This window comes from Salmo trutta, chromosome 7 (genome assembly GCF_901001165.1).
Source record: "Salmo trutta chromosome 7, fSalTru1.1, whole genome shotgun sequence".
Classification (NCBI taxonomy): Eukaryota; Metazoa; Chordata; class Actinopteri; order Salmoniformes; family Salmonidae; genus Salmo; species Salmo trutta.
In genome coordinates, this window is record NC_042963.1 from 5,928,702 (window position 1) to 5,945,707 (window position 17,006).

General features: G+C 40.3%; 1 protein-coding gene across 4 annotated transcripts in view; it reads right to left on the bottom strand.

Annotated features, from left to right (window-relative positions):
- LOC115196796 (enhancer of mRNA-decapping protein 4) overlaps positions 1–14,932 on the bottom strand; it is a 50,928-nt gene extending 35,996 nt beyond the window's left edge. For 2 of the 4 annotated variants that reach the window (XM_029757706.1, XM_029757705.1), the window contains exon 1: positions 14,639–14,931. In XM_029757706.1, coding sequence (XP_029613566.1) covers positions 14,639–14,726 — 88 coding nt within the window. In that variant the 5' untranslated portion in view covers positions 14,727–14,931. Of the gene's footprint in view, positions 1–14,638 lie in introns of all 4 variants that reach the window. The other 2 variants (XM_029757708.1, XM_029757707.1) reach the window with 2 other exon arrangements.
- Positions 14,933–17,006: the final 2,074 nt, after the last annotated feature.

A 17,006-nucleotide genomic window follows, 5' to 3' on the forward strand; every position in this document is an offset into this window, starting at 1 on the left:
ACTACTGGAGATCAAGAAAAAGGAGGGTATAGGAGCAAGCGCTGCGTGAATATTAGGCCTGTGTGTTTCCAAATGGTCAGACATTTTTTTAAACTCTAAGTCTACCAGAGTCTGTTCAAACGAAATATATATACTGTATATAGAGACTAAAAACAGTTGCATGCATTCGTGAATTGTGGTTCATTTATAGTTTAATTATTCCAAGCTCCCTTTATTTCATTTAAAACAAATGCTTGATTGCATTTCAAGCACGAATGACTCATATGCTGTGTCATGACATGAACGAATGATTGATACAGTAGACTATATATATAAGTGACAAGGCCCGAGGGGGTGTGGTATATGGCCAATATATCACGGCTATGGGCTGTTCTTTAGCACAACGCAAAGCGGAGCACCTGGATACAGCCCTTAGCAGTGGTATATTGGTCATATACAACAAACCCGAGGTGCCATATTGCTATTATAAAGTGGTTACCAACATAATTAGAACAGTAAAAATACATGTTTTGTCATACCTGTGGTATAGGGTCTGATATGCCACGGCTGTCAGCCAATCAGCATTCAGGGCTCGAACCAGCCAGTTTATGAATTGATATATAGGCCTAAGTAGGTTATGGCATTAAGACTAAACAGGACACGCTCTTAGGACTACAGCTCAATGGTGCTTAAACAAGGCTACTACTATACGAAGCCTACCAATGATAATGACATTACTAAATATAATAATATAACAATAAGGTGGTCAAGAAAAAGCAGGGTATAGGAGCGAGAGCTGCATGCATACTATGTGACAAACAGGTGCCGTTGATTACAATATTATTTTTCTACCCGTTTAGAACAGTGTAAACACTAAATACATACCAGAGTCTAAAAATTGTAACGCATTTACTACAGCATAGCAAAGTCTAAAAACAGCTGAATTTGCGAAATTGATTTATCCAACATTATGCAGTTGCGTGAGGCTTGGTGCTCACGGAATCGGTACGCTATTAAACAAACACTCAAACAGGCAACAGAAGCAGGATCTGTCTTATTTCTGTAGATATATAGTGCCAGTCAAGTTTACAACTACTCATTCAAGGGTTTTTATTTTTAATATTTTCTACATTGCAGAATATGAAATAAAAGGTATAAGCAAAAAAGTGTTAAAAACAATATCATTTATATTTTAGATTCTTCAAAGTATCCACCCTTTGCCTTGATGACTGGTGTGCCTTGATAACAGGTGTGCCTTGTTAAAAGTTAATTTGTGGAATTTCTTTCCTTCTTAATGCGTTTCAGCCAATCAGTTGGGTTGTGACAAGGTAGGGGTGGTATACAGAAGACAGCCCTATTTGGTAAAAGACCAAGTCCATGTCAGGGCAAGACCAGCTCAAATAAGCAAAGAGTAACAACAGTCCATCATTACTTTAAGACCTGATGGTCAGTCAATCCAGAACATTAAGAACTTTGAAAGTTTCTTCAAGTGCAGTTGCAAAACCAAGCACTATGATGAAACTGGCTCTCATGAGGACCGCCACAGGAAAGGAAGACCCAGAGTAACCTCTGCTGCAGAGGATCATTTCATTGGAGTTACAAGCCTCAGAAATTGAGGCCCAAATAAATGCTTCAAAGTTCAAGTAACAGAAATCAAAACATCAACTGTTCAGAGAAGACTGCATGAAATCAGGCCTTCATGGTCGAATTGCTGCAAAGAAACCACTACTAAAGGGCACCAATAAGAATAAGAGACTTGCTTGGACCAAGAAACACAAGCAATGGACATTAGACAGGTGGAAATATGTCCTTTGGTCTGATGAGTCCAAATTTGAGATTTTTGGTTCCAACCGCCGTGTCTTTGTGAGACGCAGAGTAGGTGAACGGATGATCTCCGCATGTGTGGTTCCCACCGGGAAGCATGGAGAAAGAGGTGTGATGGTGCTTTGCTGGTGACACTGTCTGACTTATTTAGAATTCAAGGCACACTTCACCAGTATGGCCACCACAGCATTCTGCAGCGATCCGCCATCCCATCTGGTTTGGGCTTAGTGGGACTATTATTTGTTTTCCAACAGGACAATGACCCAACACACCTCCAGGCTGTGTAAGGGCTATTTTACCAAGAAGGAGAGTGATGGAGTTCTGCATCAAATTACCTGGCCTCCACAATCCCCCAAGCTCAAGCAAATTGAGATGGTTTGGGATGAGTCGGACCGCAGAGTGAAGGAAAAGCAGCCATTTCACTTAAAAATGTATGTTTTCATGGAAAACAAGGACATGAAATTAGTTGCAAAATGAATAGGAAATATAGTCAAGATGTTGACAAGGTTATAAATAATGATTTTTAATTGAAATGTGTCGTTCAAACTTTGCTTTCGTCAAATCCTCCTCCATTTGCAGCAATTACAGCCTTGCAGACCTTTGGCATTCTACTTGTCAATTTGTTGAGGTAATCTGAAGAGATTTCACCCCATGCATCCAGAAGCACCTCCCACAAGTTGGATTGACTTGATAGGCACTTCTAACTTACATTACGGTCAAGCTGCCCCCACAACAGCTCAAATCGGGTTGAGATCTGGTGACTGTGCTGGCCACTCCATTATAGACAGAATACCAGCTGACTGCTTCTTCCCTAAATAGTTTTTGCATAGTTTGGAGCTGTGCTTTCGGTCATTGTCCTGTTGTAGGAAGAAATTGGCTCCAATTAAGCGACATCCACAGGGTATGGCATGGCGTTGCAAAATGGAGTGATTGCCTTCCTTTTTCAAGATCCCTTTTACCCTGTACAAAACTCCCACTTTACCACCACCAAAGCACCCCCAGACCATCACATTGCCTCCACCATGTTTGACAGATGCCTTCAAGCACTCCTCCAGCATCTTTTCTGCGTTTCACGAGTGTTATTCTTTGTGATCAGAACACCTCAAACTTAGATTCGTCTGTCCATAACACGTTTTTCCAATCTCCCTCTGTCTAGTGTCTGTTTTGCCCATCTTAATCTTTTTTTATTGGCCAGTCTGAGATATGGCTTTTTCTTTGCAATTCTGCCTAAAAGGCCAGCATCCCAGAGTAGTCTCTCCACTGTTGATGTTGAGACTGGTGTTTTGCGGGTACTATTTAATGAAGCTGCCAGTTGAGGACTTGAGGCGTCTATTTCTCAAACTAGACACTAATGTACTTGTCCTCTTGCTCAGTTGTGCACCGGGGCCTCCCACTCCTCTTTCTATTCTGGTTAGAGACAGTTTGTGCTGTTCTGCGAAGGGAGTAGTACACAGCGTTGCATGAGTTCTTCAGTTTCTTGACAATTTCTCGCATGGAATAGCCTTCATTTCTCAGAACAAGAATAGACTGACGAGTTTCATAAGAAAGTACTTTGTTTCTGGCCCTTTTGAGCCTGTAATCGAACCCACAAATGCTGATGCTCCAGATACTCAACTAGTCTAAAGGAGGACAGTTTTATTGCTTCTTTAATCAGAACAACAGTTTTCAGCTGTGCTAATATAATTGCAGAAGGGTTTTCTAAAGATCAATTAGCCTTCTAAAATGATAAACTTGGATTAGCTAACACAACACGCCATTGGAACACCAGAGTGATGGTTGCTGATAATGGGCCTCTGTACGCCTATGTAGATACAAATTCAGCCGTTTCCAGCTACAATAGTCATTGTAGCATCTGATCATTTCGAAGTTATTTTAATGGACAAAAAAAATGTGCTTGTCTTTCAAAAACAAGGACATTTCTAAGTGACCCTAAACTTTTGAACGGTAGTGTATATGTGGAAACCCCTTCAAAGACTGTTGGAAAAGCATTATTCTACAATGTAGAAAATAGTTCAAATAAATTCAAACTCTTGAATGAGTAGTTGTCCAAACCTTTGACTGGTACTGTACGTGTTGATCACGTGTCAAAATCATTCCACAGACGGCCGAGTGTGGTGGGTTTTCGCTCCAACCTTGTACTTGAGTGATGAATGAAGGCCACTGATTAGTAATTAACTCCCCACACCTGGTTATCAATGACATAATTATAAGGAAAAAGAAGGTACCCCTGTTTATAGCCTCGTTATTGTTACTTTTTTTTTATAACTGTAGTTTATTTAGTAAATATTTTCTTAACTTATTCTTGAACTGCATTGTCGGTTAAGGGCTTGTAAGTAGAGGTCGACCGATTAATCAGAATGGCCGATTAACCTGCTGGGGCTAGGGGGCAGTATTTGCAGGGCCGGATAAAAAATGTACCCGATTTAAACTGGTTACTACTCTTGCCCAGAAACGAGAATATGCATATAATTAGTAGATTTGGATAGAAAACACCCTAAAGTTTCTAAAACTGTTTGAATGTTGTCTGTGAGTATAAAATAACTCATATGGCAGGCCAAAACCTGAGAAGATTCCATACAGGAAGTGCCCTGTCTGACAATTTATTGTCCTTCTGTAGACTCTCTATCGAAAATACAGCATCTGTGCTGTAACGTGACATTTTGAATGAATACAACGTCGCCCAGGTTGGAATATTATCGCTATTTTACGAGAAAATTAGCATAAAAATGATTTTAAACAGCGTTTGACATGCTTCGAAGTACGGTAATGGAATGTTTTGAATTCTTTTGTCACGAAATGTGCTCGAGCGTCACACTTCGGATAGTGACTTGAACGCACGAACAAAAAACGGAGCTATTTGGATATAACTATGGATTATTTGGAACCAAAACAACATTTGTTATCGAAGTAGAAGTCCTGGGAGTGCATTCTGACGAAGAACAGCAAAGGTAATCCAATTTTTCTTATAGTAAATCAGAGTTTGGTGAGGGCCAAACTTGGTGGGTGTCAAATTAGCTAGCCGTGATGGCCGGGCTATGTACTCAGAATATTGCAAAATGTACTTTCGCCGAAAAGCTATTTTAAAATCTGACACCGCGATTGCATAAAGGAGTTCTGTATCTATAATTCTTAAAATAATTGTTATGCATTTTGTGAACGTTAATCATGAGTAATTTAGTAAATTCACCGGAAGTTTGTGGTGGGTATGCTAGTTCTTAACATCACATGCTAATGTAAAAAGCTGGTTTTTGATATAAATATGAACTTGATTGTTATACAATACATGCATGTTTTGTTCAATGCCCTAGGAGTGTCATCTGATGAAGATCATCAAAGGTTAGTGCTGCATTTAGCTGTGGTTTTGGTTTTTGTGACATATATGCTTGCTTTGAAAATGGCTGTGTGATTATTTTTGGCAGGGTACTCTCCTGACAATCTAATGTTTTGCTTTCGCTGTAAAGCCTTTTTGAAATCGGACAATGTGGTTAGATTAACGAGAGTCTTGTCTTTAAAATGGTGTAAAATAGTCATATGTTTGAAAAATTTAAGTTATAGCATTTTTGAGGTATTTGTATTTCGCGCCACGCGATTCCACTGGCTGTTGACTAGGTTACCTAGCCCAGGGAAGTTAATTAGGGCTGATTTCATGTTTTCATAACAATCAGAATTTTTTTTTTTAGACCTTTATTTAACTAGGCAAAATCGTCCCACCTACGTAACAGCCAGTGGAATCCTGTGGCGCGTTATTCAAATACCTTAGAAATGCTATTACTTCAATTTCTCAAACATATGACTATTTAACAGCATTTTAAAGACAAGACTCTCGTTAATCTAACCACACTGTCCGATTTCAAAAAGGCTTTACAACGAAAGCAAAACATTAGATTATGTCAGCAGAGTACCCAGCCAGAAATAATCAGACACCCATTTTTCAAGCTAGCATATAATGTCACAAAAACCCAGAAGACAGCTAAATGCAGCACTAACCTTTGATGATCTTCATCAGATGACACACCTAGGACATTATGTTATACAATACATGCATGTTTTGTTCAATCAAGTTCATATTTATATCAAAAACTAGCTTTTTACATTAGCATGTGACGTTCAGAACTAGCATACCCCCCGCAAACTTCAGGCGAATTTACTAACAATTTACTAAATTACTCACGATAAACATTCACAAAAAGCATAACAATTATTTTAAGAATTATAGATACAGAACTCCTCTATGCACTCGATATGTCCGATTTTAAAATAGCTTTTTGGTGAAAGCACATTTTGCAATATTCTAAGTAGATAGCCCGGCATCACAGGGCTAGCTATTTAGACACCCAGCAAGTTTAGCCTTCACCAAACTCCGATTTACTATTAGAAAAGTTTGATTACCTTTGGTGTTCTTCGTCAGAATGCACTCCCAAGACTTCTACTTCAATAACAAATGTTGGTTTGGTCCCAAATAATCCATAGTTATGTTCAAACAGCGGCGTTTTGTTCGTGCGTTCAAGACACTATCCAAATGGTAAATAAGGGTTACGAGCACGGCGCATTTCGTGACAAAAGATTTCTAAATATTCCATTACCGTACTTCGAAGCATGTCAACCGCTGTTTAAAATCTATTTTTATGCCATTTTTCTCGTAAAAAAGCGATAATATTATGACCGGGAATCTGCGTTTAGGTAAATAGACGACAGAAAATAAAGCACGGGATCGACTCGTGCATGTGCCTAAGCCCATTATCCTCTTATCGGCCACTTGCCAAAAGCGCAAATGTGTTTCAGCCTGGGGCTGGAATGACATCATTCAGCTTTTTCCCGGGCTCTGAGAGCCTATGGGAGCCGTAGGAAGTGTCACGTTACAGCAAAGATCCTCAGTCTTCAATAAACAGAGACAAGAAAAACAAGATCTTGTCAGACAGGCCACTTCCTGTTCAGAATCTTCTCAGGTTTTTGCCTGCCATATGAGTTCTGTTATACTCACAGACACCATTCAAACAGTTTTAGAAACTTTAGGGTGTTTTCTATCCAAAGCCAATAATTATATGCATATTCTAGTTACTGGGTAGGAGTAGTAACCAGATTAAATCGGGTACGTTTTTTATCCGGCCGTGTAAATACTGCCCCCTAGACCTAACAGGTGAAGAACACATTCTTATTTTCAATGACGGCCTAGGAACGGTGTGTTAACTGCCTTGTTCAGGGGCAGAACGACAGATTTTTACCTTGTCAGCTCGGGGATTCAATCTTGCAACCTTACGGTTAACTAGTCCAACGCTCTAACCACCTGACTTACATTGCACTCCACGAGGAGCCTGCCTGTTACGCGAATGCAGTAAGAAGCCAAGGTAAGTTGCTAGCTAGCATTAAACTTATCTTATAAAAAACATGGTTGATGATATTACTAGTTTATCTAGCCAGTCCTGCTTTGCATATTTACATTTACATTTTAGTCATTTAGCAGATGCTCTTATCCAGAGCGACTTACAGTAGTGAATGCATACATTTTTTTGACCAGTATGGACACATTTTTTTAATGAAATGTATGAAATGTGTGCATTCACCACTGCAAGTCGCTCTGGACAAGAGCGTCCGCCAAATGACCAAAATGCAAATGCAAAAAATGTATTTTATTTTTTACATTTTAGTCATTTAGCAGACGCTCCTATCCAGAGCGACCCACAGCAGTGAATGCACACATTTCACACATCTCTTTCTCCATTTCTCCACTCTTACTGGTGTCTTTTAGTAGTGGTTTCTTTGAAGCAATTCGACCATGAAGACGTAGTCTCCTCTGAAGAATTGATGTTGAGATGTGTCTGTTACTTGAACTTTGTGAAGCATTTATTTGGACTGCAATCTGAGATGCAGCTAACTCTAACGAACTTATCCTCTGCAGCAAAGGTAACTCTGGGTCTTCCTTTCCTGTGGCGGTCCTCATGAGAGCCAGTTTCATCATAGCGCTTGATGGTTTTTACGACTGCACTTGAAGAAACTTTAAAAGTTCTTGAAATTTTCCAGATTGAACAATGGACTGTCATTTCTTTTGCTTATTTGAGCTGTTCTTGTCATAAGATGGACTTGGTCATCTACCAAATAGGGCTATCGTCTGTATACCACACCTACCTTGTCATAACTGATTGTCTCAAACGCATTAAGGAAAGAAATTCCTCAAATGAACTTAAGGCACGCCTGTTAATTGAAATGCATTCCTGCTTGATAGAATGCCAAGAGTGTGCAAAGCCGTCATCAAGGCAAAAGGTGGCCACCTCGAAGAATCCCAAACACATAACACCTTGATTTGCTTTAACACTTTTTTGGTTACTACATGATTCCATACGAGCCACCTCAGTGTTGATGTCTTCACTATTATTCTACAATGCAGAAAATAGTAAAAATAAAGAAACCCTAGAATGAGTAGGTGTGTCCAAACGTTTGACTGCTACTGTATGTACACACATACATACACAGAGCATTCGGACATTACAGCTATATTCTAAAATTGATTCAATTGTTTTTTCCTCAATCTACACACAATACCCCACAATTACAAAGCCAAAACAGGTTTTTAGAAATGTAGTAAAAATAAAACCCTGAAATATCACATTTAAATAAGTATTCAGACCCTCCACTCAGCGCCCCGTCGAAGAACCTTTGGCAGTGATCACAGCCTTGAGTATGATGCTACAAGTTTGGCACACCTGCACATAATCGATGTGGTGCGCATTCGCGAAAAAGGACTGTCTTTGCTGCGACGTGTACCTAATACAGGTCGACCGATTAATCGGAATGGCCGGTTAATTACGGCCGATTTCAAGTTTTCATAACAATCGGTAATCGGTATTTTTGGCCACCGATTTGCCGATTTAAAAAAAATTATTATTATGTTTTTAAACTAGGAAAGTCAGATTAAGAACACATTCTTATTTTCAATGACGACCTAGGAACGGGGGTTAACTGCCTTGTTCAGGGGGGATTCGTTTTTGCAACCTTCCGGTTACTAATCCAATGCTCGAGGAGCCTGCATGGCAGGCTGACTACCTGTTACGCGAGGGCAGCAAGAAGCCAAGGTAAGTTGCTAGCTAGCATTAAACTTATCTTGTAAAAAAACAATAAAATCTTAACATAATCACTAGTTAACTACACATGGTTGATGATATTGCTTGTTTTTCTAGCGTGTCCTGCGTTGCATATAATCGATGCGGTGCCTGTTAATTTATCATTGAATCATAGCCTATTTCACCAAACGGGTGTTGATTTAACAAGCGCATTTGCGGAAAAAGCACTGTCTTTGCACCAATGTACCTAACCATAAACATCAATGCCTTTCTTTAAAATCAATAAACAAGTATATATTTTTAAACCTGCATATTTAGTTAATACTGCCTGCTAACATGAAATTGTGTCACATCTCTAGCGTTTATTGCACGCAGAGTCAGGGTATATGCAACAGTTTGGGCCGCCTGGCTCGTTGCTAACTAATTTGCCTGAATTTTACGTAATTATTGAAGGTTGTGCAATGTAACTGGAATATTTAGACTTAGGGATGCCACCTGTTAGATAAAATACGTAACGGTTCCGTATTTCACTGAAAGAAAAAAACATTTTGTTTGAGATGATAGTTTCCGGATTCGACCATATTAATGACCTAAGGCTCGTATTTCTGTGTTTATTATATTATAATTAAGTCTATGATTTGATAGAGCAGTCTGAGCGGTGATAGGCACCAGCAGGCTCGTAAGCATTCATTCAGACAGCACTTTCGTGCGTTTTGCCAGCAGCTCTTCGCTGTGTTTCAAGCTGTTTATGACTTCAAGCCGGGTGGGTATAATTTGTGGAACGTTCCAACAGGAATCTGTTCCAAAAACTTCGTAAAAAAACAACGCATACAAAGTTGTATAGCGGCAGAATAAGATACCGGGTAGGGAGTGGTCTATTTCACTGCGTTTTTCACTCATCACGTTTATTCCGAAAAATGTCTGTCCTCACTCTGGTTGCCTATGGACAAACATTAAGAATAAGCTATGTGGTGAGTTGATGCCTATTCGGCAGCTAGTTAGCTAGGTTTGTATGCGTTGCTACTTTGTATGCGTTGTTGGTTGGCAACCTTTTACTTTACGTTTTTTGGAACAGATTCCTGTTGGAACGTTCCACAAATTACCCCCCCAAGCCTATCAACTCCCAAGATTAGGCTGGTGTAACCGATGTGAAATGGCTAGCTAGTTAGCGGGGTGCGCGCTAATAGCGTTTCAAATGTCACTCGCTCTGAGACTTGGAGTAGTTGTTCCCCTTGCTCTGCATGGGTAACGCTGCTTCGAGGGTGGCTGTTGTCGATGTGTTCCTGGTTCGAGCCCAGGTAGGAGCGAGGAGAGGGACGGAAGCTATACTGTTACACTGGCAATACTAAAGTGCCTATAAGAACATCCAATAGTCAAAGGTATATGAAATACAAATCGTTTAGAGAGAAATAGTCCTATAATTCCTATAATAACTACAACCTAAAATTTACCTGGGAATATTGAAGACTCATGTTAAAAGGAACCACCAGCTTTCATATGTTCCCATGTTCTGAGCAAGGAACATAAACCTTAGCTTTTTTTACATGGCACATATTGCACTTTTACTTTCTTCTCCAACACTTTGTTTTGCAATATTTAAACCAAATTGAACATGTTTCATTATTTATTTGAGGCTAAATTGATTTTATTGAAGTATTATATTAAGTTAAAATAAGTTCATTCAGTATTGTTGTAATTGTCATTATTACAAAAAAATTAAAAAAGTAAAAAAAATAAAATTTAAAAAAAAATTAAAAAAAAGAAAATCGGCTGATTAATCGGTAACGGCCTTTTTTTTGGGTCCTCCAATAATCAGTATCAGTATTGAAAAATCATAATCGGTCGACCTCTACTTGTAAGTAAGCATTTCACAGTAAAGTCTACACTTGTTGTATTCGGCGCATATGACAAATAAAATGTGATTTGATTAATTAAGGTCACTAACTGGTAAGGAAAGCCAGGTCTTAATTGAAAGAAAAAAACAAAAACCCGCAGACACTCGCCCCTTGTGGAATGAGTTTGACACCCCTGGTGTAGATAGTTTGATATATTGAAAACCTAAAATGTACTGTTTCTGTAAATTGGTTTTTGAGTTGGACAAAACTGTTGACATTGGGCTATTCATCAACATTTCTTGTGTACAGGAAGCAATAGCATCATTTAAAACTTATATTTCAGCAATATTAATGGAACTTAACATTATTTTCCCAATGGAATTGTGCTTAACCATGGAGAAAAAAAAAAACTGCCAAATTATCCCAAAACGTGCTACGATTTTATTTTTATGATATACAAGAAATCACCTAAAAAAAGGGTTTCACCTGCCTACCTTCAATCAGTTTTTTGGCAACCTGCTGCCTAGTTATTTAGCTAGCTAGCTACTCATTTGTATCAAATAAAACCAATGTGTTAGGTAGCCGTTGCGCACTTTAAAGTTGTAACGTTAGCCAATTTACCTAACTAGCGCCGTCTATAGCTAACTTGCTAAGTAAATGTACTGCTAGTTTGCTTGCTTTCTTGGTAGTTTGCAAGGTTATCAAACATCTAACCTGTAGCTAGTCTAGTAATGTTAGTTAGCTAGCCAACATCAATTAGCTAGCTAGTAAAAAGTTAACAATATTTAGCTGAAGTTAACTTGCATGATAGGGATGGCGCATTCTGCTAAAGTTATGCTTCGATCAGACCGACAGTCATTGCATCAATGCTGCATAATAAATTCTAAAGTGACACTTCATTCATCATGTAATTCAACATTTGTACTGGATATGTGTGCATTCCTTTTTGCTACTATTTGTCAAGTCTACGCATACAATGATGCATATGTTGGATTTATCCAACGTATGGAGCACACAGAACGTTGGGTAATTAATGTAATCTTATTCCTCTGAGCAGAGTAACGGCTCAGGTTACATCCATAACCCCATGTTCTCTTTCGTTTTCGTCACGGGTTGCCAAACGACCTAGAGGTCGTTCAGACAAAAGAGTGGGATAACACCATTTAACTTCGTCCAGATGAGTCCCTGGGACATCACTGTATCCACCACAGGATGCAACAGAATATAATTAGCCAACAAGGTAACACAGAATTTCAACTGTGGTATACAACCGTACACACAAGCAAGCTGAAAGCTATAACTTACATGATTCTTCATTTGGGTGCAACAGCACCAAAAGTGGAAGGCCTCTGTATAGAACAGCCATCTCATGGATGGTTGAAAAGTATATACGTACAAGGTTGACAGTACGCTCACTTATCTGGGTTGAGAGAGCATGCCATGTCCAGAACCACAGACCCCAGTGATGGTGTGAACCTAACATTGAGTCTGCAGTACCTCAAGAAAGTCATGTGCGTTGCCCAACTTGCAGCAGCACAGATAGTCCAGAGAGGCCCCACTGAACAAGACCCATGAAGTGGCCATACCCGTGAACAACTGTGCTACCACGCTATCTGGAGTTGGTCTACCTGCTACAGCGTATGATTTTGACACGGCATTGATAATCCAATGTGCCAGTCTCTGCTCCCCCCCATAACACACAAAAAGCTGTTCTGTTTGACGAACAGTTCTTGTTGCAGCAAGATAGACACTGTGTGCATGCAGGCAAAGTGTATGCAACTCATGACTCTCCTGTGAGCAGTGCGGAGGCAGGTAAAATGATTAACCCTCTAGAGCACATGTCAAACTCATTCCACGGAGGGCAGAGTGTCTGTCTGCAGGTTTTCGCTATTCCCTTGTACTTGATGAATGAAGGCCACTAATTAGTAAGAAACTCCCCACACATGGATGTCTAGGACTTAATTATAAGGAAAAAGGTACCCCTGTTTATAGCCTCGCTATTGTTACTTTTTATTTTATAACTGTAGTTTATTTAGTAAATATTAATATTATAAAACAATCCTGCAGACACTATGCCCTCCATGGAATGAGTGACACCCCTGCTGCTATTTGCCCATAGAAACATGGTCTAATATCTCAAAGAAATCACAAAGACATTTGTTGTGAAGTGTCTGTCCTATATATTTGAGGGAAAACTCCTTACTTTAGGCACTAAACTACATCCATTAATTCGTTTTTTTACTTCTACCGGGGTACCTTCAAACGAGTCTGAAAGGCTTGCGTTTGTCCTAGAGCAAAACAACCAACATGTACGTACGCGCTCGGGAGACTCACCTTTCCATAGATGGGTCATATTTGTGTGTAGCCCAAACTGTTCTGACTCTACAGAGGGAAGTTGGCAGATCTGTAGTACCGACTTCAGACGAGTCCCGTGACGCTCGTGGGGGTCGTAGAGCAAAACTGAGAACACCATGGTGTTCGTGAGAGTCTCATAATATTTTGAAGGCCAAACCATTTGGGTGCTACAGACGTTTGTGAGAAAACAAATTCTCATTGTCTGACAAACACCGCTGTAGCCCTGCCACCCCAGATGCGGAAGGGCAACGTCGGCAGATGCAGTGATTGAGATGCAGCCAAAGCAAAAAACATCCAGCTTAAACAGACGGATTTTGATGGGTATTTGTTTATTATGCTAATTAGAATTTTGTGGTAACCGATGCGCACTCCAGGCTGATCTTCCTCAAGACCTGAGGGAGCAAGTGAATTGCTGGAAAAGCATACAGCAGCTCCCTTGGCCATCTGTGCGATAGAGCATTGACCCTGAGTGGGTCTGCTGTACCCTTTACAAAAAAAACACATAGGACAATGCAAAGCGAACAGTTTGGCGATGGCCCTTCCAAATCGATACCAGATCATCTCCACTACAGTGGGATGTATCCTCCAGTCTGAAAGAAGAGGGCCTCCTCTGGGGAGGTCTGCTGCCTGATTCTCCACCCCCGGCAGGTGTATTGCTCTGAAGGATGTACAGTGTCTGTTTGCACAAAGTAATAGCTTCCTTGTGTAGTGACACTGACCTCAGTCCACCCCGGGTTGTGTCATCTGTCCGTTTCAGTAGTTGTTCTCTCAGTACTGGGAGGAAGTGCCGGAATGCAAGGTTAAAGGCCTTTAGCTCCAGTAGGTTGACGTGAGCTGATTTCCATGGCGCTGACATTACACCAAGGAACCCTGACTGGTTCAAGACCGCTCACCATCCCTGTCCCTACATCCCTGCTTTTCCAGGAGCAAGGGGATTTCTGATCAGCATTTGCAAGCTGTTGTTTTCAAGACACCCCTTAAGCGTGGGAGTCGCTAACACAATTGTAGAGCGTAGCCTTGTGTTAGAGTGTGTAACACCCATTTGTTGGCCGTAGATTTTTTCCAGCTGGAAAGGTGGTACTAGAGGAAACAATGACACGCTAGAGAATTGGTCCCACCAATACTCTGCGTGTTGTGGTACAGAGGGGACTCGGTTTGTATACAGTGGTGTGATTAAGGCGTTAGCTAGCCGTGGTTCAACTTGCTAACGTAATCGTACATTTGGCAAGCGTAACGTCGTTAAGATAATTTAGCTTACTTGCTACGTTAGTTAACTAATAGGCTAGCAACCTTAGTTAACGTTAGCTTAACTAGCCTAACTAGCAGTCAGCTAACTTAGCTAGCTAATATGTTCGTAAACGTAAATTAGCTAGCTAACGTTAACTTAAAATGTTTCACAAGTCATAAGCTAACTAGCTAGGTACGAATGTGAACAAACTGAGCTAGCTCGCATTTCGCAGCGTCCGTCCATAACTTTTGATAGCAAGCTAACGTTAGCTAACTAGAACTTTGTCCAAAGCTAGGTAGCCAAGTTAGTAGAATTAGCTTGCAATGCGGCCTAAAAGCGCTTTTCCTTCCAGTTAAACTTACCAACGCTATTCCCGGGTCTGTCCAGCTTTAATATATCACGAAGATGCTGGGTTGCACCCTCTATATCTATGTTTGAATTTGAAGCCATATGTAAGGGATGGGGGGGAAACTGGGTCGTCAGAGGGGAGCAAAATTATTTATATTTTCGTTCTTTGCTGTCAGTGTTCAATTCGTTTGACCCAACGCCACTAACCGTCTAAACTTCCGCTGGGTGTTCATGCATTTCTCTCCCCAGCAAAAGCTAGTGCGCTGTATAGTTCCGAGGATACTGTCTGCTCCACATTCCACCCCAAATTGTGGCAGCATAGGTGGCTTTGCCACCTATGCCAGTTTAGAAAATAGCATGACAGGAGTGGAATGATAGCTGAACAGTCAGGAACCAAGACTTGTGGCATGGCATCTACAATATTTATCCAACCGTAGCTTGGTTTCCATCCAATTTGCGACAGATTTTCATGCGAATATAAAAAAAATCTGCATAAAACAATATGCGCATTTTCCCATAAGAGATGTTTCTATCAAACGGACTTTATGCGAATAAAAGTCTGTTCGTGATGACGTAGTGCACATAAAAATAACTTTTGCCGTTAAATTCCCATATACCGAATGAAAATTACAAGTTAAATGGTTCCCATTGCATTTTCAACTCTACCGATGGTTTTGTCACAAAAACTGTTGCGTTATGGTTTTGGCGCATGCGCTATATCCAACAGCTCGCTGACCTACATTATGAGATTATTATGGATAAGAGCGATATTGTTTGTATTTGTCAAAGGGTAGCCAAGCATCGATCATCATGTCACCAGAATAAGACCATCGATATTTATTCGAATGGAGCATCACCTTGCACATTCACCCCCCATCATAACTTGTATTTAATCCGTAGCCTAGCTTTCCCGAGTCATAGTTGGTGGTCCACACAACATATTGTCATGTTTACTTCAAAATGATGGTTATTATATCAATATTTGCGGATAAAGGCCTTTCCAACGCAATTTCTCGCATAATTAATTTTACCTACACAAAAATATCCCATAATGTCTAACGAACAAAATGTCATTCGACATTTATAAAATTGTACCGGCATTTCATGTTACCATCAGCCCAAACACTGAATTAACCAGTGTGTAATTAAAGGGAAAGGGAGATACCAAGTCAGTTTAACTGAATGCATTCAACTGAAATGTGTCTAAATGACACTAATAAAATATTGCCATTTCATATGGAATGACATTCCATACACAGAAAACCGCATGAAATGTTACACAGTATTTTGCAGATGTTATCACGGGTGTAACGATTGCTTATGTTTCTCGCTCCAACAGTGCAGTAGTGCCTAACAATACAAAACAATACATGCAAATCTAAAAAAAATTAAGAAAGGAATTAACAAGTATAGAAATTAATATAGAAATGACTGCCAAGAGTGTGCAAAGCTGTCATCAATGCAAAGGGTGGCTACTTTGAAGAATCTCAAATATAACATATTTTTGATTTGTTTAACACTTTTTTGTTTACTACATGATTCCATATGTGTTATTTAGAACTATGTAGAACTAAGAACAGATATAGCCCTTGGTTCACCCCAGACTTGACTGCCCTTGACCAGCACAAAAACATCCTGTGGCGTTCTGCATTAGCATCGAATAGTCCTCGCGATATGCAACTTTTCAGGGAAGTCAGGAACCAATATACTCAGTCAGTTAGGAAAGCTAAGGCTAGCTTTTTCAAACAGAAATTTGCTTCCTGTAGCACTAATTCCAAAACGTTTTGGGACACTGTAAAGTCCATGGAGAATAAGAGCACCTCCTCCCAGCTGCCCACTGCACTGAGGATAGGAACCACTGTCACCACCGATAAATCTACGATAATTGATCATTTCAATAAGTATTTTTCTACGAATGGTCATGCTTTCCACCAAGCTACCCCTACCCCGGCCAACATCTCAGCCCCCCCTGCAGCAACTTGCCCAAACCCCCCTGCTTCTCCTTCATCCAAATCCAGACAGCTGATGTTCTGAAAGAGCTACAAAATCTGGATCCCTACAAATCAGCTGGGCTAGACAATCAGGACCCTCTCTAAAATGATCAGCCAAAATTGTTGCAACCCCTATTACTAGCCTACTCAACCTCTCTTTCGTATCGTCTGAGATCCCGAAAGATTGGAACGCTGCCGTGGTCATCCCCCTCTTCAAAAGGGGGAGACACTCTAGACCTAAACTATTATAGACCTATATCCATCCTGCCCTGCCTTTCTAAAATCTTCGAAAGCCAGATTAACAAACAGGTCACCGACCATTTTGAATCCCACCGTACCTTCTCCACTCTGCAATCTGGTTTCCGAGCTGGTCATGGGTGCACCTCAGCCA